Source organism: Ochotona curzoniae, unplaced genomic scaffold (genome assembly GCF_017591425.1).
Source record: "Ochotona curzoniae isolate NIBS_2020 unplaced genomic scaffold, NIBS_Ocur_1.0 contig_3498, whole genome shotgun sequence".
Lineage (NCBI taxonomy): Eukaryota > Metazoa > Chordata > Mammalia > Lagomorpha > Ochotonidae > Ochotona > Ochotona curzoniae.
Window position 1 is genome coordinate 42,067,727 of NW_024465885.1, and position 25,735 is coordinate 42,093,461.

The window sequence follows — 25,735 nt, forward strand, 5'->3', positions numbered from 1 at the left end:
TCCATATGGGCACCGGTTCATGTCCTGGCTGTTCCACTTCCCAACCAGCTCCCTGCTTATGATATGGGAAAGCAGCAGAGGATGGCCCAAAGTCTTGAGACCCTGTATCCAGGTACGAGACCAGAAAGAAGCTCCAAGTTCCTGGCTTTGGATAGGTTCAGTCCTGGCCAGCAGATGAAAAATATTTGTCTGTCTTTCTCTCTGTAAATCTGCCTTTCCAGTAAAAATAAATAAAACAAAACAAACAGCAGCAACAACAATAACAAAAAGCCACTGCCTTCTCCAGGCCAGGTACTCGGACAGCATTTTGGATTAGGGGTCAAAACTGACATCGCTCTTGCATCTTTAGAGAACAGTGCCATATGGGGCGAGAGGAGGAGGCAAGCAGAAAACCGTTTGTTTTCATCTAACATCAGAGCTTTCAGATTCAAAGAACTGAAACAGGATGTGACTAAAACCAGGGCGCCAGAGTCCCCTGTGCCATGCCAACCCAGCACCCTCATTGTGCTGAAAAATAGATTCAAATCAGTCTTAGGGTTTGCAGGGAATAAAAAAACCCCATCATTTCTGCTCTGAGCTGATATCCAGTTCGGTGAATGTGTCAACTGGCCTGCAGGCTGCCTTTGGCCTAGAAAGTACAGAAGAAAAAAAAAAAAAAAGAAGAAGGAAAACCCTCCTCCATGACAGCAGCAGGTAAGTTATTCTTTCCTTTCCACTTTGGCCACTTCTGTGCATGGCCAGGTCTGCAGGTGGTGCTGCCCCAGTATTCACAGTGCGGAGGCAACCAGCCTGCCCTGGGAGCTTCAAGCCCTTAGCTGCTGGACTTAGGCAGGGCATGCACACAGAGAGGTGAAAAGGTGCATTCCGCCAACTGTTCCACTCAACTGCACCTCAGCACACTTGACCTCAATGTGTTGGCATTTAACATCTAACACACATTGTTTTCTCATTGCCTGCATGAAACCAAAAACCTCAGTGAAAGAAGCAAGCACCTAGGATGCCATGTGGGAAGTAACTGAATCCGATGCTGGAGTGCCTAAGTTTGAGTGCTGACCCTGCTCCCAGTTCTAGCTTCCTGTGAAGGGGCATGGTGGGAGGCAGCAGCGGATGGCTCAAATAACCTGGGAGACTGCGCCTCGATCCCCAGCCTCCTGGTTTCAGGGTTGCCCAGTTACAGCTGTTAGGGGTATTTGGGTAATAAACTAGTGGATTGGGAATCTGCCTCTCTTCCTGACTTTGCTCTTCAAATAAAATAAACAGATTCCATAGCAAGAGCACACCTGAAAGTGGCTCTAAAGCTTTGTCTACCCTATTTGTTTTTAGTGAGCGTAGTCAGTGGAATAGTGACCCCTACCCAAAAAATTCACATCCATTTAGGACCACCATGATGTGATCTTCTTCAAGTACAAAGACAAATACAGATTACATAAATAACCAGACAAAATAAGCTCAAAAAGATTCAGGGCAAGTCCTAAGCTCAATGATGACGTTCTCCTAATAAGGTCATGTAGAAACATACAGTAAAGACTGTGTGCCTACAGAGGCAGAAATGAGTGCTGTGCCACAGAACGCCAGGGCTTGTCAGCTGCCTGTAGAAATGAGGGAGGTATGGGACAGATTCAGAAGAGCCAATTCTATTGCTACGGTTTGGATGTGACTTATCCTTGCCATAACTCATGTTGGAATTTAATTACTGGGACCAAGCACTGCAAAGTAGCAAGGTAAGCTGCCCTCTGTAATGCCAGCAACCCTAAATGCTGGCTTGAGTCTTAGCGGCTCTATTTCCTATCCAGCACCCTGCTTACATGCCTGGAAAACCAACAGAAGATGGCCCAAGTACCTGGGCACATGTTACTCACTTGGGAGACCAGAATGAAACTCCATGCTCCTAGATTTAGCCTGGCCCATCCCTGGCTGTTGCAACCAGTTGGCAAGTACACCAGCAGATGGAAGAGCTCCCTCTCTTCTCTAACCATGCATTTCAAATACATACATAAATAAATACATATTTTTAAAGGCAAATTTAAGTACCATTGAAGCAGTGCTGGAAGACAGAACCTTAAAAATGTAACTAGATTGTTGAATAAGAATTAGTGCTTTCTGGTGGGACTGAGTTCCTGTTCTCTCAGGGCTGGATTGGTTACCGTCAGAGGACACAGTTGCATGTCTTCCACCTGGGTTTCTGCTGCTCAGTGGAGGTAGCACGAGGCCCTGAGCAACACAATGATTTGGATTTCCAGGTTCCTGAACTAGGAGCTCCAACAAACTTCTTTCCCTTATAAATCACCCATCGCAGGCACTTTGCTAAGCAACAGAGAATGGACTAGGAGAAATGCCAATACCTTTTCTACAGACTTCAAATCTCCTAAATGATGTTGTTTTTATTGCTTCAGACCATTCAGTGTGTGTAATGTTGTCAGGAGAGCCTCAGGAAACACAGTGAGCAAATAATCCAGGTTGAAAAGACCCAAATGGGCAGTAAGAGGATGGAGAGGTGGGGATCCACAAGGAGCCCCAGAGTATTATGAATCCTTAAAGGCTGAAAGGATACAGGCTCCTAGTTCAGGATACAGCAGGATACCACAGAATAGCTGTGCTTTTAGAATGGGAACCAGAAGGTTAGATGTGCAATCATTGGGTACTCAACTTCCACAGATTCCTGTAGAAATGGAAGCAACACAACACCTGCTTTGCAGGAGCTGTGCAGGCTCCAGGGATGACTGGAGTCAGCCCCATGTGGACCAACAGAGAGGCCTTTCTGGGGTGCTGCTCTCTAAGAAAGACCCCAAGACCCCCCACAGCATCCTGGAAGATGGAGAAGGGACAGCCACTAACAACTTGGACTGGCCCAGGGAAACAGACTAAGAATCTGACTCAAAATCCAAGAAGGTAGTACTTCTTACACAAGGGAATTAATGGAATCAAGTCCATATTTCCCGAAATGGTTTCTAAAAGGAACAGATCTTCTCTACACCAGAATTCTTGGGGCAATCTTCTTCACCTACCAGCCAGAGAAACCCAAGAGGAAATAAAACAGAGGCAAGCTAAAGACAGTCGTTGACTTACCTTTCTTGGAAGCTAACCCAGTTTCTTTCACACTGTTCACACAGAGCCTTTGCACACCATCTTCCTCCACAGAAGAAAGTGAAAACCCTGCGGAACACAGAGACAGGATGGCACAGCTCGCATCTTCTGAATGGTAAGCAAACAACAGGAAGTACCTTCAGTGAACTAGATATGTTTAAATGTTTTGGGTTCCAATTTGGAGACACTGTTTTTCCCTTGCTCAGATGGTTTCAAAAGCAGGGAAAAAAAAGTATTTTTAGATCACTCTAAATAAAACATCAGCTATCTGCAAAAGTAAATATTGCTAAGTCTGTCCTTATACTGCTTACCTAACAGCTTAAACAGACGGAAACTAGTTTGCCTCATGTCTTAGTTCCCTGTCAGCATTTCACGTTTCTTTACTCCTTATAGCACAAAAGGATTAGCTGACCTCATCAACTTCTCTTACCCACCCCCACTTTTTAAAGTTAAATTTATGTCCTAAGGTGACAACTGCCCCACAAAGTCCCACTACATGGTATGTCTACACTCGTACATATTGTGGCCTGAACACTACACGGGGAGAAGCGGTATGTCACTATGCACATCTCATTTCATAAAGAAACCGACTGATTTGATACTCTTGTAGTGACTGAAAGTTATCTTATTTGGGTGTTCAGAGCTCAAAACCCATTAGTTCATTAATCCTGGGCTTCTCTAACTGCTTTGGGGGTTCTGGGTGCTGTCAATCCCACAGTTAGAAGCCTTCGAACCCATTCTTACAGCAACTCATGTGAAACTTTTGATAGACTGGATGTCCACAACCAATGCCTACTCTCCTGGTGGGAAAGAAGATCTTGATAAGTACTACTAAACACGTCCCAGGAATGACCACAATTGTAAGGATCTGCAGTAACTGCTTGCTCCGGGAGAAAAACAGTTTCACATAACAGTAACAGGGGACATCCACCTGCCAGTAGCAGAGGAGGCAAGTGGCTTAAAACAGCAAACAAGCAGAGAGGAACAGAGTCATTAGTTAAGAGACTCAGTCCCAGGGAGGAGTCTTTGAGACTTTTTGGGCCATGTGAAAAGGAACACGTTGCTTTATTTATTTCACAAGACCAGGAAACAGACAACTGCATGTATGCCCAGCTGCCAACTGCTATCACCCACTCTCTCAGACACCATAAATCCCACAGATACAGAAGCACATGAGGCCACCCTGAGGACTTTCCAAAGTCCTCATTTCATCTCTTATTTTGAACTCCATTCTTACATCAACCTGTGGCTTTTGAAAGAGGTTTCAAGAAGCCTCAAGGAAACAACAATCATTTTACACTGAACCACTTAAGTGGCATTAACCTTTTTGATGATGTCTTTACCTACACTTCATAAAATTTTCCTTCTATTTGTTAGAATCAAGAGCTATGTCATGGGAAATGAATGGACAGCACTCATCAAAACACTGGCATTTGCTTAAAGGAGTACTATTATTCTACAAAATGCTAAAACAAAAAAAATTTTCTGATACAAAAAAGGGCACCTTGATGGCATGCCAGGGACTAGTTTGTTAAAGTGGAAGATGGTAGAAGGGTACCATGCTGAGAACCTGCTGCCAGCCACCCCAAGCCAAAGTCAATAGGTTCAGTATTCATTTGTTCCATCCTCTCGAATCTTGGCCTTATTTTTCATAACCAGAAGGTTAAACCAGGAGTGAGAATAGGGAGGCTATCTAGTCTGTTGACCACAACTGACCATGCAACTTGCAATAGGTAATTGGGTACCAAGTGTGGATCTGTACCAGACTGAAACTCTCAGCTCAATGGAGAAGTCTCTGTAGGGCAGAACAGGCCACAGAGACAGACTCATTCAAGTGGAACACCCAGATGGAAGCCCAGGACTGGACTCCAAGCATAGGACTGGACTCTATCTTGGGGGTCACTTGCTGAGGGGCTCAAACAGGAGCTTACACTGACCCAGGAACTACCTCTCCCCATACTCCACAGCATATGGCATACACTACTGTGCACTGTAACTTGATGCTTGCCACATCACCAAATACAGAAAATACTAAACAGCCTACAGCTGATGGTATTTAATTCAATAAAAAGCAATTTTAATAGTTCATCAGCAAAACTAGACTTTTTCTTCTTTTAAGTGAGATAGCAATGTTTCACTTATCAGCAAACAACTCCAATAGAGTCCAACATGGTTGCCAAAAGGAGCCAGAGGGAGCCATGGTGTACACACCAAAGAATCCACCAACCAGAAAACATCAGGAGTGGTACCTGGAATAGTGAGCTTGAGAATGAATGAAGTGACTAAAACCAAGTCAAGCAACCAAACAGACCAAAGGCGCACAATGAACTGCCACAAGATCCCTCAAGCCACTGACACTTGCAGCCAAAGGACAGATCTAGCAGCCTCAGCAGAAGTCCCCAGAGAAGAAGCAATGCCAAGCAACTGAAGTGATCCCTCCTTGGTCTAGGGATCCCAGAACTATATGAGCTCCCCTCAGTGAAAGGCCTGAGAACAAACTGAGGGTGCAGGCAAAGAGAAGAGAGACTCCTGACTAACTTTACTGCATGCAGACTTGAACCTGAGCACTAAGAAGAAATGGATGGACCAGGGCTGCTAGCCAGATAGGAAGCCCCGTCCAAAGCACAGTTCAGTGCTTGCTACTGACAGCAACAAGAGGACAGCAATTAAGAGCAGGCAGAGAGGTCCCTGCAGCCATCTGATATTGTCACAACTCAAACGCATGGAATTTTGTGTTTTTGCAAAAGCACCAGCAATCACAAACTGTGGGGATTAAAATAAAAAGCAAACACCTGCCTCTTTATAGCACCTAGCTGGAGGAGCACTGTTTACCATGCCCTCTAGATTGATGCCTGGTACCCTGTAACATCCTCCACATGCCTGTAACTCAGTAACTTTGCTGAAAACAACAACAACAAACAAACAAGCAAAAAAACCCGCATACATAATGTGTGTATAGTAGTTACCCCTTATTTGAGGTTTTCTTTCTGTAGCTTCAGCTACCAGTAACCAGCTTTGGTTGCAATACAGTGTAATAATGTATTTGCTTGTCAGTAGTAACTGCTAATTTGCACAAAGGTAAAATAGAGTTGACACAGAGTTTAGTCGTATCTGTGGTTTCAGGCATGCAAAGAAGGTTCTGGAATATAGCATCTCCCATGAGTAAGGAAGAAATACCATGACATGGTTTCATGTCCAGTGCCTTATTTCTGAGTTCTCAAATCACCTTTAGAATCATAATCTAAGAGCTTTGAAATTCAGCCTTCCCTTGAGTCTTGCTCATTTAGCCTGACCAATAGAAACTGCATGAACTTAAAAAGAACCCTCACCCAGGAACACCTGATGTGGGATGACAGACACGCATTTACAACACTGCCTCCAATTACACTTTAATGACTTAGGTACCACACAACAGGCCTTTTATAAACAATCATTCCTTGCCACCAAAAGCATGCTCCAGGCTTTATAACATTTTCAGTTTTAAGCCAAGCAGTGATAACATGAAAGTGTAATGCAAGTGGCCAGGGGTTCAAGATTAGTCTACCTGCACCAGGCCTAAAAGATCTAACAAGCATGCTGGTTACCTAGAGGTGAAAGGGCAAAAGGAAGATCCTAGTCCACTGCTTGGCAAAGGCTTTGCATAGTCCCAAATGCTAAACAGTTTAGTAACCTGGTCTAGAGAGAAATATTAAATAGGCATGTATTTTCACATCTCATCATCAGGAGCTTTGGTCTCCTTCTACCACTTGGTAGACCCCCACTTTGTGGCTCTCTCGAAGGTGAGTATGCCAGGCAAACTGCTTGGGCTGAAGAGCTGCAACTGAGCCAACACCTGCCTCACCTATGACAGATATCCCAGACCCGGATACTGGAAGCAAGGTCAAGCCAAGGTCAAGCCAAGCCACAAAGAATACACAGTGAACGTGAGACAGAAAGTTCTCTTGAGGACCTGGGTGACCTCAGCTAACCTCACTGCTCCTGACTAATACAGCACAGTGTGGATTTCCCTTATTTAATGCAAAATCTGTTACTATTCCATTAGTACAGTGTAATGTTGATAAAGTTAGACTAGGCTCACGCATATGGAAAGAATTACATCAGTAACCATGCCAGAATGCAGACAGCTGTGTATAAAGCGCAGCCTGATCAGGCCTGAATGCTATTCAATGGAGGACCTGTGTAAAGTCTGGCCCTTAACTGGCACTGGCAAGGACTCCTAACACCTGAACATGGCTCCCCTATACCCACACAATTTGTTCCTGTCTCCTCTTCGGACCCTGCAACTTTAGACAAGACCAGCTTCCCAAGAAAAGCCCTGGCCCCACTGTTTCCAAGGAGCTTCCCAGCGGGCAGCATTTCCCTTGTGTTGTCTCAATGTTGTACTGGAGGACCTGACCCTGTTCTATCTGAACCCAATGAAAGAAGATTTGGGACCCTGGACCATGGCTTTTCCCTTTATTGTTTCTGTTCTGCATTAGTTCACTGAAATAAAATCAGATTCATGAGCAGAAAGCGATGCTGAATTCTGTAGATCCTGCTACTGAATCTGTAAACTTGGAGGAGGTACTCAGAGATACCAGCCAGCGGTATTCCTTTAACCTTATCTATACAGCAGCAGAGGGTAATGGGAATGGTTTGTGGGAAAGGGGTAAGGGGTAATTTCTTCATTACTCGAGTACAATAATATAAACTTCAGGTATACCCACTTCCTTTTAGAAAGGGGAACTCCACGATTCAATCTAAGAGACTGAAGGCTAAAGTCCTCCCGGCACCCAGGGACTGACCTTCCCTCTGCTTCCCCGAGTCTGGATGCCCTGCACAGCACACATACCAGATGTGCTCCCGTGTTTAATAGACCCCCAGAGTATTGTGTTGAATTGTAAAAAAGGTTCACGTTCACACTGGAAATGCTTTCACTGGAAACACACACCAGAGATCAAAGAAGAAACAACGCACCGTAATTATCAGCCGCTGCATCTGACTTCTCAATCTGGATGCTCTGAGTGACTTTTGGACAAATTTCAATCTCTTTGTATAGCTGAAAACAACAAGGAGGCGTCAGTTAGCATTTCGCCATCAACAACTTCGTAATTCCGTAAACCTCTCCACCCACATGACTGCTCATGGAATGTGAATTCACGTCACATTCGTATTGTTATTTACCTGAATCTTGTAAAGTCAGAGTCAAAATTTGTAACTCACATGCCCAAACCCAGGGACAGTGTGGTGTTGAGATATTCCCCATCATCACTCCGCATTCCCACCTTGTATGTATCACAGTCTTGAAAAACATACTAAAAGATTAAAAAGCTCCATTTCTGGGGAAGTGGGAAGTTTTTATGAAATCAAGATGAGATCAGAAAAACATGGGCATTGGATTTGTGGGAAAATTGAGAAATTGCTATACTTCCATTCTTTTCTCTTCTCACATATTATTTTTTGCTTGCAAAATTGAAGACAGTACAAACAGGTAGAGGAAAATGACAAAAAAAAGTCAGAAATTTATCTGGAAGCCTTAAGTACTCAGTTCAGTCGACTGTCTAGAAATCCTAGCAAATGAGTTTTTGCCAAACAAAGCTGAGAATAATGTGCAATGGCCACCCCACGGCTACCGTACTTGCAGTTCACTGATGCTCTGTGCTCACAGTCTGCCTTAGGACCAACCTGGCACACAGTTCCGGCCACACAGCCTTGCCTCCCACACTCATGAGACGAGAAAGCTCTCTGTATCACAGACAAGGGGATCACAGCTGCAGAAAGTGCTTGCTTGAGTGCTTGGGGCTGGAGTGGGCAGTTAGAGTTCGAACCAAGGCTTCGGGGTGAAGCTCTCTCCGTGAACCCCAGATGCCTCCCAGACCAGCTCCATGTGGAACTTGGGAGTTTCAAAGTAAAGCAAAAAACCTTCTTCAGTAGGTGGGCCAAGTCTTTACACCCGAAATTTAAATAAAACTAAATGTGTCAACGGCTCCTATGGAATGGCGAAACTATTTTGATCTTGAAAAAAAAACAGAGTTTGAGCCAAAGTCAAGAACAGAAAAAGTATCGGGTAGCAGCAAAGAGAGGGCTTGGCCATTATCTCAACATGCTCCCATCGCTGACCGCATAGCCAGAAGTAATTTTACTCAGGCAAGTCGGAAAGCATGCCGGATGCTCTCTCTTGATTCGCTTCAGGCATCTTGGAGGTGAGCATAATGCTTTTAATGCAGGAATCCAGAAAATTGAGCAGTAAGAGAAGGCAACAGGACAGGGTGGGAGGATGGGAACACACAGCGCAGCCGGATCATCTCAGCACCCCAGCTCACCGCACCTTCCACCACATGCAATGGGATAAGTGCGAAACTGATGTGCTTTCACTCTGATACATCAGAAACTGTGCACACAAATAATAAACTGCCAAATGAGAAAAACAATCAGACTGGTGGTTAGTTTACCAGAATGATAAATAGCACATACTCTATCATGTCACGATGCTGGCGGGAGGACGGGGAGACATCCTCTGTGTTCCTTTGCACTTAGTGGAAGCCTTATTGATGTTGTAAACTTCCCTGAGACCAAATCCTTCCCCCAGGTGGCAGTATGTCACTGTTCAATTCTCTCCACAAAACTTGGGAGGCAATGAAGCTTGGTGAGCCATTTTTCCTGTTTCTTCACTAATGCCACCTCTTGCTAGTCTTTGGAATGGGTATATGAGTTTTCCTATCTGTGCTAGTCGCAGAGGATGATAAGGGACCACGCAGACAGCGCCCTGAGCCACATCATTCCTTCTTACGCTAGTGAGGCCCAAGTTAAATTTAGCAAAAAGCACTAATAAAATAGATAATATTTCAAGAAGGAAGTGTGCTCTGTTTTTAAGGAGAACCTTTAGAAATAGCTTCATATAGAAATGCAATTCACAATGAAGATACCTCTTAAAGGCTATGTGAAAATTAAAAGTTAAATTTGGGGGCAGAAAGTTGATCAAATCCCTGCAGAATTTTTTTCATCATTTTCACTTTCCATGAAATGCTGAAGACTCCTCATATGCATGGACATCAAAATCTTGGTCCCAAAAGTAACATCTTTTAATTCTATTTTCTGTAAATTTTTAAAACTTCCTTCATTTTTTAATAAACGAAAAGTGTTGTATGCTTTCTCTCTTCTCCAAAACAACAAGGGAAGATGCTCAGTTTTTAAGGAACATTTTGTTAACTTAAGCACCTGAGTTCTCGTAAAATCATGACTCTTCTGGGTGCCTGGTCCAAACGGCTCTGCTGTTGGCTCAGTTACAGCATCTCACCTCCTACCCTGCTTGCTCCCTTTCTTAGGCCCTATGTGGTCCATTTGCCACATATCTGCCACAGTGAGCCAGGCAGCACATGTCAAACACAGCTATCCTTCAGCAACTGGTTCCAGAATGCACGGAGATACTAACATCCCACAAACATGCTCCTGTATACTTTAAATCATCTCTAAGCACACTTAACACCTCATGCAATGCAAATCTTATGCAGTTATGTTTGTATTGTTTAGGGAATATAAGTACTGCAGCCCTAACTCCATAGCACAGAACAGCAACAACTTTTCATTTTCCTTTCAATATTTTCAGGTGAACCTGAAGATATGGAACCACTCTCCTACCTCTCCTGGGGTCCATCATCTCCCTTAGGTTCTATTGGGCTGGCCTGATTCCCTCCTCCCCTCACCTCCTGTGTCCCTCCCATACTGCCCTTCCCATTCACCTCTTAACTTCAATCATCAGAGCTGATCTCCATAGACCCCCTGCCCCAGTTGTTCCAATGGCACATGTGAAAAGAGCAACAGAGCCACTTCCAGATGCGCACCCCTCACCCTTCCAAACAGAGAAGGTCCCCTGATGTGACACATGAAGTTTCTATATCTACCTCTGAATACTTGCTGTTTTTGGGCATATCCCCCAAAATTGCTGAGAATAGCTACGATAGCATCAAGCACATGGATGCCGCATACATGTTTACAAGATCAATAAATAAATTGTTCCAAACTTCTGCAAGCTCTTTATTCTCACCTGTCCTTTTAAAGAAAAACACTAGTGTGGAATTTTGTGAAACCAGCACCTCAGCAGGTTACAACTGTGTTAACATTGGTTCTATGGCTGGACCCAAACACTAACAGTGAAAAAGCAGCCCCTCAGGTATCACGCTCATGAACACATCAAGTGAAAGAGAGAAACAAATGACTAACAATCACTGGTTATTCACAAGCAAGAGAATCTCCTGACCCCCTAAAACAAGCATAGCAGATTCTCCAAAAAAAGAGCTCTAAAATCGAGTACAGACTTTCGCTACCACCTATTGATCTGACTCCTGAAGGCTGCTTGCCAAAACAAATGGCATAGACTACAATACAAATGAGTCATTTATAAAACAATGGCTTTCAGCACCTGCAAGCTTCCTCCATCCACCAAAATCAAGAGGAGGAGCAGACACATGGCCTAGATGTAAAGATGTCAGTTAGACACCTGCAGCCTGCAGTGGAGTGCTCAGACGCTAAGCACAGCTCTGCTCCTGGCTCCAGCTTTCTGCTAATGTGCACCTTGGGAAGTAACAGTGATGGCTCAGGGGCTGGGTTCCTGCTGCCCACATGGGAGAACTGGACTGAGTTCCTGGTTCTGGACAATGTTGCCAGAGTAGGAGCTCTGATGAGAATTTAGTTAGTAAACCAGCTAATGATCTAGTTCACTCTCTCAAATAAACTGCTTCTTTAGTCGATGACAGTATATTCAACATCTGCAAACTCCCTAAAAGCATTTGAAAATGCTTTGTGCTCAAAAAGTATCTCTTTAGAAAGGACATTATGGACCTAAAACAGGAATTTGAAATTAGCAACTCAGATAAAATGCAACAGGGGTGGGGTGGGGGAGTGAGGTGGAATCTTTGAACCCAAATGGTTAAAACAATATATCCTTACATTTACAAACATTTAACTGAAACCATTTTTGTTGATCATCAGAGAATTACAGCAACAAACATACCAATATAAACAGTGCCTGTGGTTTTCTCACAAGCAGAAGTCAGATATTCTTAGGCCGCACAGCAGTTGCTGCTAATGTCTCAACGTGTTATTTATGCTCAGCACTACTCAGAAGAGCAGTAGCTACTGGAGCTGCTGCCAAGTCCTACAAAGCACCAAGCTGATACATGGCACACACGCTGTAATTTTAAAAGTACTTTTGATCTTCATCTCAATCTAAGTAGTCAATAGGCCTACATATTGTATTTCCTGCAAATGGAAACATCATTCTGAAATGGAGTCTGAACATTTCCCCAGACTGCACAGATATTCCAGGTACAAAACAGTGAACAAACACTGACTATAAAAATAGGTGTTAACATGAGCAAAATGCCACCATTTCCTTTCTTAGGGATCTCTGGGGCTGGAGACCTTCCACAACATTAAGAAAAAGAATGTCCTGGTCTTTTTGACCTTTAGATTCTGCATTTTTTGTTTTTGTTTTGTTTTTTTAAGTATAATAGGGATAATACAATTGTTGATGCAAGCAATCTCAGCTTGGCACACTTTAATCTTCTGTGTGGGATGAAATCACACAAAGGCACAGAATTAAAAATAGTAAATGCGTCAATACAGTTTCAAAGGGTTTATTACAAGCACACACAGCTCTTATGTGCAAGATACAGGAGACATGAAAACTAGTTAAGATTTGATCATTGTAATTTAGGATGGTAAAAATTATCAAACCCAAAATGCAAAATGTATGATTGAGCAGCTATTCTGGTGTTCTCAGCAAAAGACACCTCTGTTCTTCATTAAGAGTGATGGATTTTTTTTCCTCCACTTATACAGCACTAAGACTGAGCTTTTCCCACGCCATAGAAAGAAGACAACCCCAGCACTGCTCACTGTACCTCCCTTGACCAACACAGTGATCTGCTATTGCATAACGATACTAAGAGTATTACAAAATCACATCTTCTCTTCCATTTCGTTAAAATTACTTAAAGGGGCGCAAAGTAATTTTGGAGGACGACAGATATCCCAGATCATGATCACAGTGGTGGCAACAGGACTATACGCTTTTGTCAGAACTCATTAACTGTGTGCTTCAAGAAGATGCACATTTTTATTAAAGGACCTCACCTCCATGTTTGCTAAAAAAAAAGTTTCCTAATGAATTTTATATTATGCTTCCCTTTCCCTCCCTGATGCTCCACTCAAAAAAAGAAAAAAAAAAGCCAGGGATATTTGGGCTTGAATTTTGAATTCTACTTTTTGTGGTCACACATCTGAAGTCATACTTCCATCATTCATGTATCCATGGCAGGCAGTTCCACATCCCCAAAAGGAATGAGTAAGGACAGAGAGAAATGATTTCCAAAAGAGAGGTGCCTTGCTCCCAACATGTCTCTTTACTGGAACTGAAAGTTACACCACCCAGCTAACAAAAAAGGAACTTACACCTGGCTTAGTACAATAATAATGGTTAACATGGACTAGCTGAATCACTATCTCTAACCTAGAGATAATCATCATATCCCACCTCATATTCTACATGATTACTAAGCACAGGAGTAATAAAAATAAAAGCCACATTCATTCAGAACCATAAATATGCTGAAATTCAAACATACCCAAGTGTTGCCAAGAATCTGAATAAATACAGTTCCAAGAGGCTGGAGCAGAAAATCAGATGGTAGCTTTTTCCCTCCCAAAAAAGATCTGGCCCATCAGTTTCGTTATACATGTGGATGTCACACAAAATTGGAATAGCTGTTTTTTTCTAACAGCAGCCAGCTGATCTCTGAATCATGAATTTAAAATAAAAACTGTAGAAACTACAAGGAAAGCTAGTAATAACGATGAAAAAGCTGTGAGCATGAGCTGTGGAGCCCAGTATTTCATGAGAGCAGGGCACAGTCCTGCTTCTTGGGTCAACAAAGGTGGCATTTGCACACTGTGGAAACAGTACAATTGTGAGGCCAACCTGAGGGCTCCACACGAAAAGCCCATTTATTTTCGAACTCGTTCCACTTCATCAACCACCATTAACACAAATGTACATGTAATTTGAAAGTCATCTCTTGTAAAATGCACAGGGACGAAAGTCATAAACATTACCAGCTCGTAGATGTCCTCCTCGGGCTGTGGAACGTACAGCTGCACCTTGTTTTCTATTAGGAATTTCAGCCGCAGGTAATGAGCAGAATGGTCCAGCTGATGTGTCTGAGACAAAAGGAAAAGAAAGTTTGTTCAGGCATAAGCTGGCATCATTAGGCCTTCGTGGACATGGCATTAAGTATTCTCAGGAACAACGGGAATTTGTTCACAGTGGAGGGAGAGGGATTTCTCGACCTCATAAAAAATCTACACTCAAAACTCAATTTCAAAATGATTTTCGTTGAACACATGAATACTATTCCATGGGAATGATTCAATGGAAAGAACTGAGTCACAGCTCATTTCTCCTTCTTTGATTTAGCGTACTCTTCAGCACCAGCCTTTCTCAACAAAAAACATCAGACAAGAGACTCCTTCAAACAGGGGTTATCTCTCTCTTTTCCCATCTGCTTGTCACTCTCTTTCAAATAACACAATAATATACCTCTAGAGGGTTAAGCTAAGTCATTTCTAAGTGTTTTTATCTGTAGAAATACATCCTTAAGGACTAATCGGTAAATAATACAATGTTTGGAACTTGCATCCAACATAATCCAGATAGGGATTTGCTAGTGAGTGCAATGAATGTATGGAGGGTAACATGACAAGTAAAGATTCCAGATAACACATAAAAATTTATTACACTGTTCTCTGTTTTCACATAAACTTGAAATTTTTCACAGTCTGAAATGCACACTCTCTTCATACCCAAAGCTTCATTGATAAGAATTATGTTAAAATAGTGGCAGAGTGTGGTAGCTCTACAAACTAATCCTCCGCTCTGCAGCACTGGCATCCCATATGGGTGCCAGTTCAAATCCCAGCCATCCCACTTCCTATCCAGCTCCCTGCCTATGGTCTGGGAAAGCAATGGAAGATGGCTCAAGTCCTTGGGCTCCAGCATCCATGTGGTGGACCTGGAAGCTTCTGACTTCAGATCAGCTCAGCTCCAGCCATACTGGCCATTTGGGAGAACAAATCAGCAGATGGAAGAACTCTGTCTCTCCTTTTCCATATAAATATGTTGTTCAAATAAAAATAAATAAGTCTTAGAAAAAAAAAACAAAATTAAAAGTAAGGCAACACTGATTTTTTTTTTAAATAAAATACAGAATAGGCATCCTGCACTGTTATGGAAACACAATTCTGCTGGGCTGCAGCTCCCACTGGTTTTTACGTGAGGGCTGAGTATGTGCTGGGCAGAACCAGGCTGGACTGCAACACCCATTGGTTCCAGTGGAAGTCGGGGCTGAAAACAGAACCAACCCAACAATTGCAACCACCAGTTGATCAGGGCAATAGACTGTGGCGGGCCCTGTACTTGCTAGCACATACAAGAATCTGGTCTGGGACACCTCAGACAGGGTTTCTTTGGGGATCTCCCCAATCGAAATGGCAGACTCAGAATCCTAACCAAGAAAAGATGAAAGACAGAACAGGTCAATCAACCACTTCAGCTATGTGTTGGCAGCGAAATACTGGACAAAAGAAGACTTTATGATGGATTATGTCAATCAGTGGATTCTTCAATGACCTTATCATGCTTGGAGTGGCGAGATTGGCAGTGATTCATAACCGCTGAACTATCAAACCACTTGAGCAAGACCCTTGGAGCATGCCCCACATCAGGGACCAGGGGTGGGTGAGACACTGGGTGGGGCTTCTTGCTTAAAATCCCCCTTTACCTCAGATACATGAAAGAAGCAATGTGGAAATAATAGTCTTACCCACTTTCCTGCAGCCCTTGAACCTTTTTACCCTAACTATATAAAGATTGTCAAAAATACAATAAAAAAAAAAAAAGAAAACACAATTCTGGAAAGTGGGAATGAGTCTGCCTTGATCAGCTAGCAGAGTGGTAAAAAAGTTTTTCCCCAGTGTGTAGCCCACCCTGAGTACCGAGGGAAAGCACGATGCCTGCTGTGAACTAAGACACCGTTCAGTAGATGCATCCTGTGTGTCAGGCTTTCATTAGCTGGCTGTCTGCGTTTGAGATCAGATGTCATTGTCTGACGGACCCGGGATTGTTGAAGGCAAAACTGGGAAGGGCGGAAGGGAAAGCTCAGGGAGACACAAACAGGAGATTCTAAGTGTGCTGCCGTTACCTACTGCTTGCCGGAGAGCTGCCGAGGCAAAACGAACAACAACAAAATAATATTTAGGTTGCTCTGATCAGCAAGGATGATCCCTGGCAGAGTCGGAGGCTGCAAATGTTTCCCACCTACCCAGGTCCTCAGTGAAGTCTTTAATTAGAAGCAAACATTTTTGGTTCACCATCTGTTTCTGACTTGAGGCGGAATAAAACGAGAAATGAAATTTCACGGGGTCTTAGTAAGAGGAGCAGATCACCTATGGTCATCATCAGTAAGCACCCAGTGAACACCCCCGTGGAGACGGACAGCCCCTCTGGGAGAGCCGTCCATAGGGACCATCCTCCGGAAATCAGACTCCAACACTAACCTCACTGTGAGAAAGCTACTGCCAGACACTCACAGGCTTTGGGTGGCCATGGTGCAGACCACAGGGGTCCCCAGCACTCCTTAAAGCCTGTGGACAACACTGACAGATTTGTAAACAGACCACACCGTGGCCAAGGCATCTCACTGACAATGATGACAGCCCTGCAGTAATCACAGAACAGGGATGGATGGGACAGTGGTGGTGGGGGTGATTCTCACCACCACTCGCCCACCCCCATCACGTCTTTCCAGACTCTTGAAATGACAACAATGTCCTGATAATTTTCAAGACTAGAAATAAGCATGTATAGCAAAACATAAAAAATCTAGCAGTCTTATTTGACAGTGGAGGAACCCTTATTTCGGCTGGTAAATAGTTCCCCTAAACACAGGACAATGAATCAAAACACCAAGATGTCTTCTTGGCTTTGTAAAAGTTTCTGAACCATGATCCTTGTCACTCACAGCTGGTTCAATAGCAAAAACAAATCCTAATTAGCTAATTAGATCAGACCAGCAGAACTCCTGAGAAGAATTGTATGTTCCTCAGTATCAAAGCAGGGTAACAACCAGCCATGCTCATAATACATTTTTCTGTAAAAGAATTCCATGTGCTGATGAATGTTTTAAGTCAATCTTCTTATATACAGGACTTGCTTTGGACTTGTGAAACATTCGAGACAAAATTTCCTAACACAAGAGAAAATTCAATTAAGGAAAGATAGTATAAAATTGTTTCCCAACATACTCAAATTGCTGAAGCGACATGGAGAGTATTTGATTCGTTTTTAAGGCAATGCAGCTGTAAATTATAAGATAAAACAAATATTGCAGAATCAATTTTAGTTTAGTTGGCATAACTTTTACAACACACATTTGAAAGGAAGTAGCAGCAAAACATAATGCAGATCATGTTAGTAAACAGCGGCAGCCAATTAAAATAGATAACAGGCTTCAGAATGATTCGCCTTGGATCTTCTCATTCATCATGTTTTACTCTTCCATTTCTCTATGCAGTTCTCCTTTTGAGCCAAACTTCTCTGGGAAACGCACAAACATGCAGTTCCAGAATACCGAACTCCACAAACAAACACAGACAGTGCCGCTGCAGAATTTCTAACGACATCAAGCCTCCCCTTCAAAGTCATGTTGTATTCTTTAGTTACTAATGGTTATCAGCATACATAATTAAGTCATCGGCCAATACACTGCAAAAATGAAATAAAATTGACACCATAGCTACATGTACATAATGCCAGTATGAATAAACAGAATTTTTTCTGCAATTTTTATAATTGCAATGGTGATCAGAACATACCCAAAACATATAGCCTAACATCATTGCCTGCTATACTCAGCAGCAATATTTACAAAAACATTTACAATTGTAGATCTTAAAACATTGGCTGTAACTGGAACTTGACTGGTGGTGGGATGGCAGACGGCGAACTGATGAGAAATGATGTGAATCAGACAGCAATGGAAAGAGATCAGCTGAACGCAGACATGCAAGAACAGGATTGATGATTAAATATTAGAGAAGGCATCTATCACCCACGCTGAGCATGGCAATAATGAAATAAACACAAACACTCTTAGACTCATCTCTGTTGTCACCCCTTCCTTCAAAATAAAGAAGAAACAAAAAAGAAACCTTACCATTAGATCCGATCACTAATAACACGAGGCACTGTTTCCCCTATTTCCCTACTAAATTTTCCCTTCTAAGAGCAAAACTGGCTCCCCTAATTACAATGAGCGTTTTCCAAAGAGGCGAGCTTCAGATGGCACCTGGCTCTGAGCACTCTATAATGTGTCCTACATGGAACAGCGCTCCCAGAGATGATCCATTTTGTAAAGCACAACTGCAAAAGTTCTCTGTCTTCCAACTCCTGAGATGTCAGCCTGCTCCACATCACTCTTTCTTTGTCTTATTTCTGTCTTTCGGGGGGGTTAGGGTGGGGTGTGTGGGGGGGTGAAGAATGGAAGCCCCGGGGCACATCGGGCAGGATGACCCTTCATTGTTAGAGGGACTTGTCCTAATGATGCCACCAGCATCAAGTGACTGAAACAAACTCCTGCAGGGAAAAGGACGCAGCCTTATCTAAAGATGGTCTCTAGGTGGCAGTGACAATATTCCTTCTTCATTCTCTTGGCTTCTACCAAGGCAAAAGCTGGAACAAGTACCTCAAATTGGGCCACCCACTCACTGCCCTACCAAGGATCAATTTTCTGCCAATCACTGTTTACCAGAAAGCTCTGGCTTAATTATCGATTCCCGACTGTGTCCTAAAGCCGAGGAGTACAGGCTGTCCTCAAAGGCAGGCCACTCACTGGAAAGGCTTTCTAGAATCTGGCAGATACAAACAGGCCAGAGAGTGCTACTTCCGAACACCTTGTGCTGCAGATCTGAGAGAGCCTCCCACAGCTCTGCGGAATGCTAATGGCTCTGTGAATCTATAAATAAAGGAATGCAGGAATCCTCAGCAGACCCATTTTGTTCCGTAATTAAAATGAGAAATTGTGAACAGCGATACCATTATCTTCAAAAGCTGGGAGCTACATACAGGAGGATTCAAAGAACACAAGGTGATTTTTTTTTAAACATCCTACGTGATAGGCTGATTTTAGCATTGTCCCGAAACAACTGGCTTTTCTGCTTTCCCCCCCACATGAGATTATCTGAAAGCTCACTTTAGCTGAACTGTTTTATCTCTACCATTCACAGAAGAGTCACATTTTTTTTTCTTTAGAAAAGCTCTTGAGTTTAAAAAGAACAGAAAGAAAGAAATCGCTACTTGTTGAAGTTCAACATCAAGGCACTTTCTAAGGCTGTAACAGTTACTTGCAAGAGGTGAACTTCAAAAGGTTAATGGAAAATGAAATTAAAGGATAAGTGCATCTAAATTCATGCATGCTTTCTTCATAATATGTATTTTCCATGAATTTTTGAGGATTCCTCAATAGATGTGGAATTCAAAATTTTTTTGCCCCCAAATAAACTTGTCCTTAAATCTCATTTTCCACCAAGTTTCTGGAAGTAATAGCATATGTATAAAGCATTGTGTTCAGTGAAGAAATCTTGGGGCAGGACTCACAGCAGAACAAGGTCAAGCCACCACTGGGAATGCTGGCATCCCAATCTGAGTGCCTGATTGGAGTCCTAGCTACTGTGCCTCACATCCAGCTTCTTGTTAATGCATTCCTGGGAGCCGGCAGGTGATGGCTCAACTATGTGAATTCCCGCTATACATATGAAAGACTCAAAGATGTAGGCTCCTAGCTTCAGCCTGGCCTCCTGAGGGCATTTGCGGAGTGATTCAGTGAATGGAAGATGTTCACTCCTTCTCTCTCTCTCTCATTCTTCCATCTGCTGATGTACTCCCCAGATGGCTGCAATGGCTGGGGTGGGGCCAGGCTGAAGCCAGGAGTGCTTAGCTTCTTCTAGGTCTTCCATATGAGTAGCAGGGGCGTCGGTACTTGGGTCCCCTTTCTTGCTTTTCCCAGGCCATTAGCAGAGAGCTGTATTTGAAGCAGAGCCACAGAAATATAAACCGGTGCCCGTATAAAGGATGCTGGCATGGTAGGCAGTGGCTTTATCTGTTACATTACAACATCAACCCCATCCAACATTTTAAAAGATAAATAATGGCAGGTAAGGTTTTCGCTTTTCCTTCTGTAGCCCCAAGGAAAATCATTTCCTTCCATTAAGAATACATTCTAGATTTTTTTCAGAGGTTTGTGAAGCATTCTTCCTAACAACAGACCCTGGTTCTCAGGCTGTAGACCATCCTCCTGCCACAGTGCATACATCCAAGTAGGGAACAGCCAAACTTAGAACAGGCCTCTTTGCAATGGACTGTTGTGTGAACTCAGGCAATCAATGAAGAATCTAAGCCTTACTTTCTTCATCTGTGAAATAGGGAAGTCAATTGTTCCTCAGATGTGATATGATTAAGAAATAAATAAGTAGTCTAATAAAAAAAGTCATTAGCAACTAATCATTAAGCTATTGATTATGCAAAATGTTTGTACTATGACACCATTAATTACATAAAAAGGAAAACACACACACACACACAAGAAAAGTTTTGTTTCTTTCTCCCTCCTACCCTGCCCATCACAGGCAACTCATGTGGCTGCAATGTGGGGGACAAAATGAAACCAGGTGCACTTTGAAAAAAGATCCGAAAGTTTGCATAGCTTAGGGATAGAAACTCACTCATTCATCACTAAGAAAATGATAATGTTGTGTTCACAAGATGAGGAACTTTCCATCAGGGAAGTCAAATGGTTCCTGCTTTAAAGGTGCATGTGGCACCTCAGTTACTGAGGATCACAGGGGAGTAGCCCATGGCACACCATCCTGACATGCAGGTCTGTGCATGGGTACAGCAGACTACATGGACAGATAGCAAAATGTTTACAGTGGCTAATTTTGAGTTTAAAAACTAACTTTAAAAAGCACGGTCTGCAAGTGCTTTTTCTTTATCTAGGTTTGCTAAAATGTGTGCAATGAGCATATAATGTGCTCACTGTAAATTTACTGCATGTACACATCGAAAGGGGCTTTGCAGAATCCCCTTTCCTCCTGAAGATGGAGCACACCCTTACTATGATGTCTATTTCACAAGAAATCTAAAGCCACCACGAAATAAAAAGCAAGTGCCTTCTTAGCACCTGCTTTTGCCACCTGTGCCTGGGAAGATTCCTCCACCCCATGATGCTCTTGTCAAGAGAACAATCAACACAACTCCATACCTTACAAATCAGCTCCAGGGTGTCCCGGGCGGTGTCCCCTGGCCGGACCACTGACAGGACTGGTTGGTTATTGGGGAGACAGAACCAGGATGGAGAGAAATACTCGTGGACCCAAATGTCGCAGTCAGGATTGTGCTGGTGGACGCTCGGCAAGACCACCTCTTTCTCCCTCTAAAATGAGAAATAAGGTTAGTGGAGCAGCAGCAGCAGCAGCAGCAGCAATAACAGCAGATCTCCAAAGACTTCAGACACCCTGTTGGTACACACGGAGCACCTGTGCTAAGAGAAACAATGGCTACAGTGGAACTACAGAAGATTCTTGGAAAGAAAGAGAAACTCTTCCAAAAGAATTTGTATGGCCAGAGTAGGTCCGGGGGATTCCTGACCTCCAAGGTAGACTTTTTTACCTGACCCACCCAGCATCCATCGGTAGGGATGACATGAATTAAGTGGGTATGGGAAGTTGAAAGAAAACAATAAATCAGGTTATCCAGTCAACTTTATTTCTACTAATTCTTCCATAGACACATTTCAACTCTGCCTCCTGCCATTTTTCAAAAAAAAAAGACTTAGTTGATGATTTGAAAGTCAGAGTGGCAGACCGAGAGATACATATATACACATGCACATACAGAAAAAAGAAAAGTTCTTCCATATCCTGGTTTACTGCACCAATGTCTCCCACAGGGTTGGACCAGGCTAAACCTTACGGCCACAGCCCTTTCCACAACCCTTTCTTCCACATGGGTGACACAGGCCCAAATACTTAGGTCATCTTGTATGGTCTCCCCAGACTCATCAGTAGGAAGCTAGATGAGAAGCAGAGCAGCCAGGACATGAACCAGCCCTCCAAAATGGGATGCTAGTATCACAAGTTGAAGCTTAATTGGCTATGCCACAATGCTTGCCACTCACTTGAATTTTCCAGCAGGGAATCCCAAAGTGAAGAGCACATGCCATGTGAAATTGACACTTCAAAGCAACAATGAGTTTCCAAGCTTTTTTTCCCCCCAAGAAGACAATGTGATAGCATCACCCATTTATAGTCATTATTTCTGGGTTCTTCTTGAACTTTGTGGGAGAGGGCTCCACTTCCCAGATGAAGTCTCAAGAGCTTCAAGGCTATGCAGCACAGCATGAGCGATCAGAAAACCAGCCTCTGTAATAACTGCCACCATCTTGCTCTCTACTTGCTCGGCCTGGGTAGGGGGAAGCAGCACGCAGGTGGTGAACGTGGGAGAACACCAATGCCTGTGTTCATTCACTGTGTTACATCTGATCAGGCCAAACAGCTGAAGTAGAGAAAAACCCTACAGACTGACGAAAGGTTAGGAACCCAGTGAAACAGGTGATAAAAAAAAAGATCTGGACTCCAACAGTGCAGACACAATGCTGTGGAGGTTCTGAGTAATATGACCGGGTCATTGTTTTAGAGCCAGGTTACTGCTTGGGAAATACATACTGATAGATCACCAGGGGAAAAAAAAAACACAACAGATTATAAAAAGAATCAAACTTCCAGTAAAGGCTGGGAGATGCTAACACAAGTTCCATACATTAAGAAATGGGATCTGGGACAGGTTGCAGTGCAATATGCAAAGCTGACAGTAGCAATGCTGGTATCCCATAATCAGAGTACCGGTCTGATACACATTGGAAAAGGCTGCTCTGTTTCCAATCCAGCCACCTGCCTATGATGTTGAGTAAATAGTGAAGATGACCCAAGTATGGTGGGCTCCTGCACCCACAAAGGGAGATCTACACAGGATTCTGGGCTCCTGGCATTGGCCTAGCCCAAGCCCAGCCATTGTGGCCATTTGGAAGTGAACCAGAAGATGGAAGATGATTGATTTCTCTTTCCTTTTCCTTGTCAACTCTGCCTTTCAAATAAATAAAACTTTAAAATAAGTACCTTGCACACAGAATACACTTGAGTTTTGCACTTAAACTGTTCTTCAAGGACAAGGCATTGTAGCCAGCAAGTGGAAAAAGGAAGAAAAACATAAAACCAAGAAAACCATAGAGAATTCCAAGGGAAAAAACGTGCAGGCTATGTGTGCTAGAGAGAATATCCCAATATGAAAAGTGGGGTTATAAGGTTATAAAAGATGAACTGGTCAGGATCAGGAATGACCAAACTGTTTGAACGACACATAGACACATGAATTTACTTTCATCAGACAGAAGCTCAAAGATAGTGCTATGGTTGGGCACATCCAGCATCAGCTGTCCTTGTATCCAGAATGACATAATTCATGGGTTGTCTGCGCACGCAACAGAGAAAAGGCCTAGCCATACCCACTCATCCCTGCTCTCTTCCAGCAGGTGGAATTTTGCACTGCACTCTGGTTTCTGAGGCTCAGCCCAGGCTACCACTGGAGACTGAGCCGTTGTTGGAGGAACCCTTTGGGGTTGTAAGGTCATGAAGGCTGAATTCTAAACCAGTGACTCTGAGGACTGCAGAATCACATCGAGATCAGATGATCAGCATCAGTGCACTCACAGCTAACAGGCTGTTGGTATCACAAGCAGGGTCTTATTAAAGACTGGCCATGACAAAAAGAAAAGCCAGTATTGTTATAAACCCTGGAGCAGAGAAGTTTGAAAGCTCTGTTAAATCCAAGCATGAGGTTGAACCAAGTCTGTGAATCTGTAATTGAATATTTGACATGGGAATCAAGAAAAATATATTTAAAAACATACCACCAGAACATTTATCTGAAATTGGCAATAGCAAAACAGCACATGGGGACAGAGAAGGAGGGCAAGAAGAAGACACCTCTCAGAAACAAAAACTGTACATAACAAGGACATGTCGTTGCTCCACAGAATCCTAATATTTTACTCCAGTCGGAATCTTACACATCAAGCATCAAGCATGGGAAATGTTATACCATCAAGAGAACGTTCTTACTATCACCAAGCTTGAACTATAAAAGGGCTATTACTTCTTCATCAGTTACTTAATTTTTAAACATTGGTAGATTCAGCTTTTCCCTACTGTGTCCACTTAACTTGAGTATCCCAAGAAACCAATGAATTGTACATATTTTGAAGCATTGTGGTACTTTTAGAATGGGAACACATGTTTATTTTTACCTTGCCATCTGGAACAGTGTCATCAAATATTCCCTCTAAAGATTTCTTTACAGCGTCAGTTCCCTCTCCAAACACCTGCAAATACAAAAGTATCATCTTCAAAAGAAATCTGGGCAACAGAGCAAATGAAACATAGGAAGGGGAATGGAAAACGGGCATGGCCTTAGGAAACAGCACAGACATTTTCAGATACGCCTACATTGAATACCAAAGCAGGCCAACTAATTCACGGAAGCAGACCACGAAAACACCCCAGGATCTACGTGACTTCCCATATCTCTGTCAACTCAGAAACAAGCAGACAAAAGTTCGCTTTTAATTCTGGATAATTCATGTAAAATTAAACATGAGCACCCTGCACAAGCAATGCACTAGATACATCCACAATGAAGGATAACAATTTCTGCCACAGCCTCCTAGATCTGAAGAGCTATCTACACATCATCATCAGTTTGCTTTGTATTACTTCCTGGCATAGAATTTGAAAAAATATATGTATATATGTAATATATAGTATATACATAAATTTTAATTGCAACATGGCAGAAATTTTTTAACTTAAAAATAAGATTTTACCTCTTTAATGAAATTCAATAAGTTTTGCTAACTTAAAAGATATAAGAAAAATTACAGTAGGGTAACAATGCCACTAGGTAATTAATATACAAATACATAAACATGAGAAAATTTATGACATACAGCATCAGGATAATGTACAAAATAAAGAAAAACTCTTGTAAATGAAGTAAAATGAACAGAAACATACTTTTTGTCCATTTCAAATAAATTTAATGAGCTGAATAAACTTAATGAGTGAACTACTTAGACAATGCATATGGCTAAACAAGACATTTTTCAAAACCTTTGTTTGAAGAAAGAATTGTCAGAATAGCTTAGAGGCCAATGCATTCTTTTAATTAAAAAATAAAAAGTTGAGACATTTTCTCAAATTGATTTAAATTCAGCCACATAATTCAGTAGCAACGGTCTGTATTGCACAACCCGGTACAAATGAAGCAGAAGGACTCTGACGAGGGGTTTACCAGAGCACAATTCCAAACTGTGAAGTTCTGATCTGTTTTTAGAACAGGGGGCTGAGTCACCCCTAATGACAGAGATGCAGAAAAACACCACCACTGCCGTCCAGATGGAGAGCAATGCTGGTTGTTACTTTTCTCCAGCAGATTTAACGGAGAACCTCA

At 42.7% G+C, this 25,735-nt stretch overlaps 1 protein-coding gene and 1 long non-coding RNA gene across 4 annotated transcripts in view; one reads left to right on the forward strand and one right to left on the reverse strand.

The window, feature by feature from the left end:
- The window catches only part of TIAM1 (TIAM Rac1 associated GEF 1), a 198,993-nt gene that overhangs the window by 59,242 nt on the left and 114,016 nt on the right, over positions 1–25,735 (reverse strand). For all 3 annotated transcript variants that reach the window (XM_040980719.1, XM_040980720.1, XM_040980721.1), the window contains 5 exons: positions 24,534–24,608; positions 21,435–21,605; positions 14,176–14,280; positions 8,041–8,122; positions 3,067–3,153 (listed from right to left, as the gene is read on the reverse strand). In XM_040980719.1, the coding sequence (XP_040836653.1) occupies positions 3,067–3,153; positions 8,041–8,122; positions 14,176–14,280; positions 21,435–21,605; positions 24,534–24,608 (520 nt within the window). The remainder of the gene's footprint in view (positions 1–3,066; positions 3,154–8,040; positions 8,123–14,175; positions 14,281–21,434; positions 21,606–24,533; positions 24,609–25,735) is intronic.
- On the forward strand, positions 480–15,039 carry LOC121156783. The gene is made up of 3 exons (XR_005883922.1): positions 480–693; positions 3,111–3,199; positions 15,002–15,039. It is a non-coding gene; the product is annotated as an uncharacterized LOC121156783 (long non-coding RNA).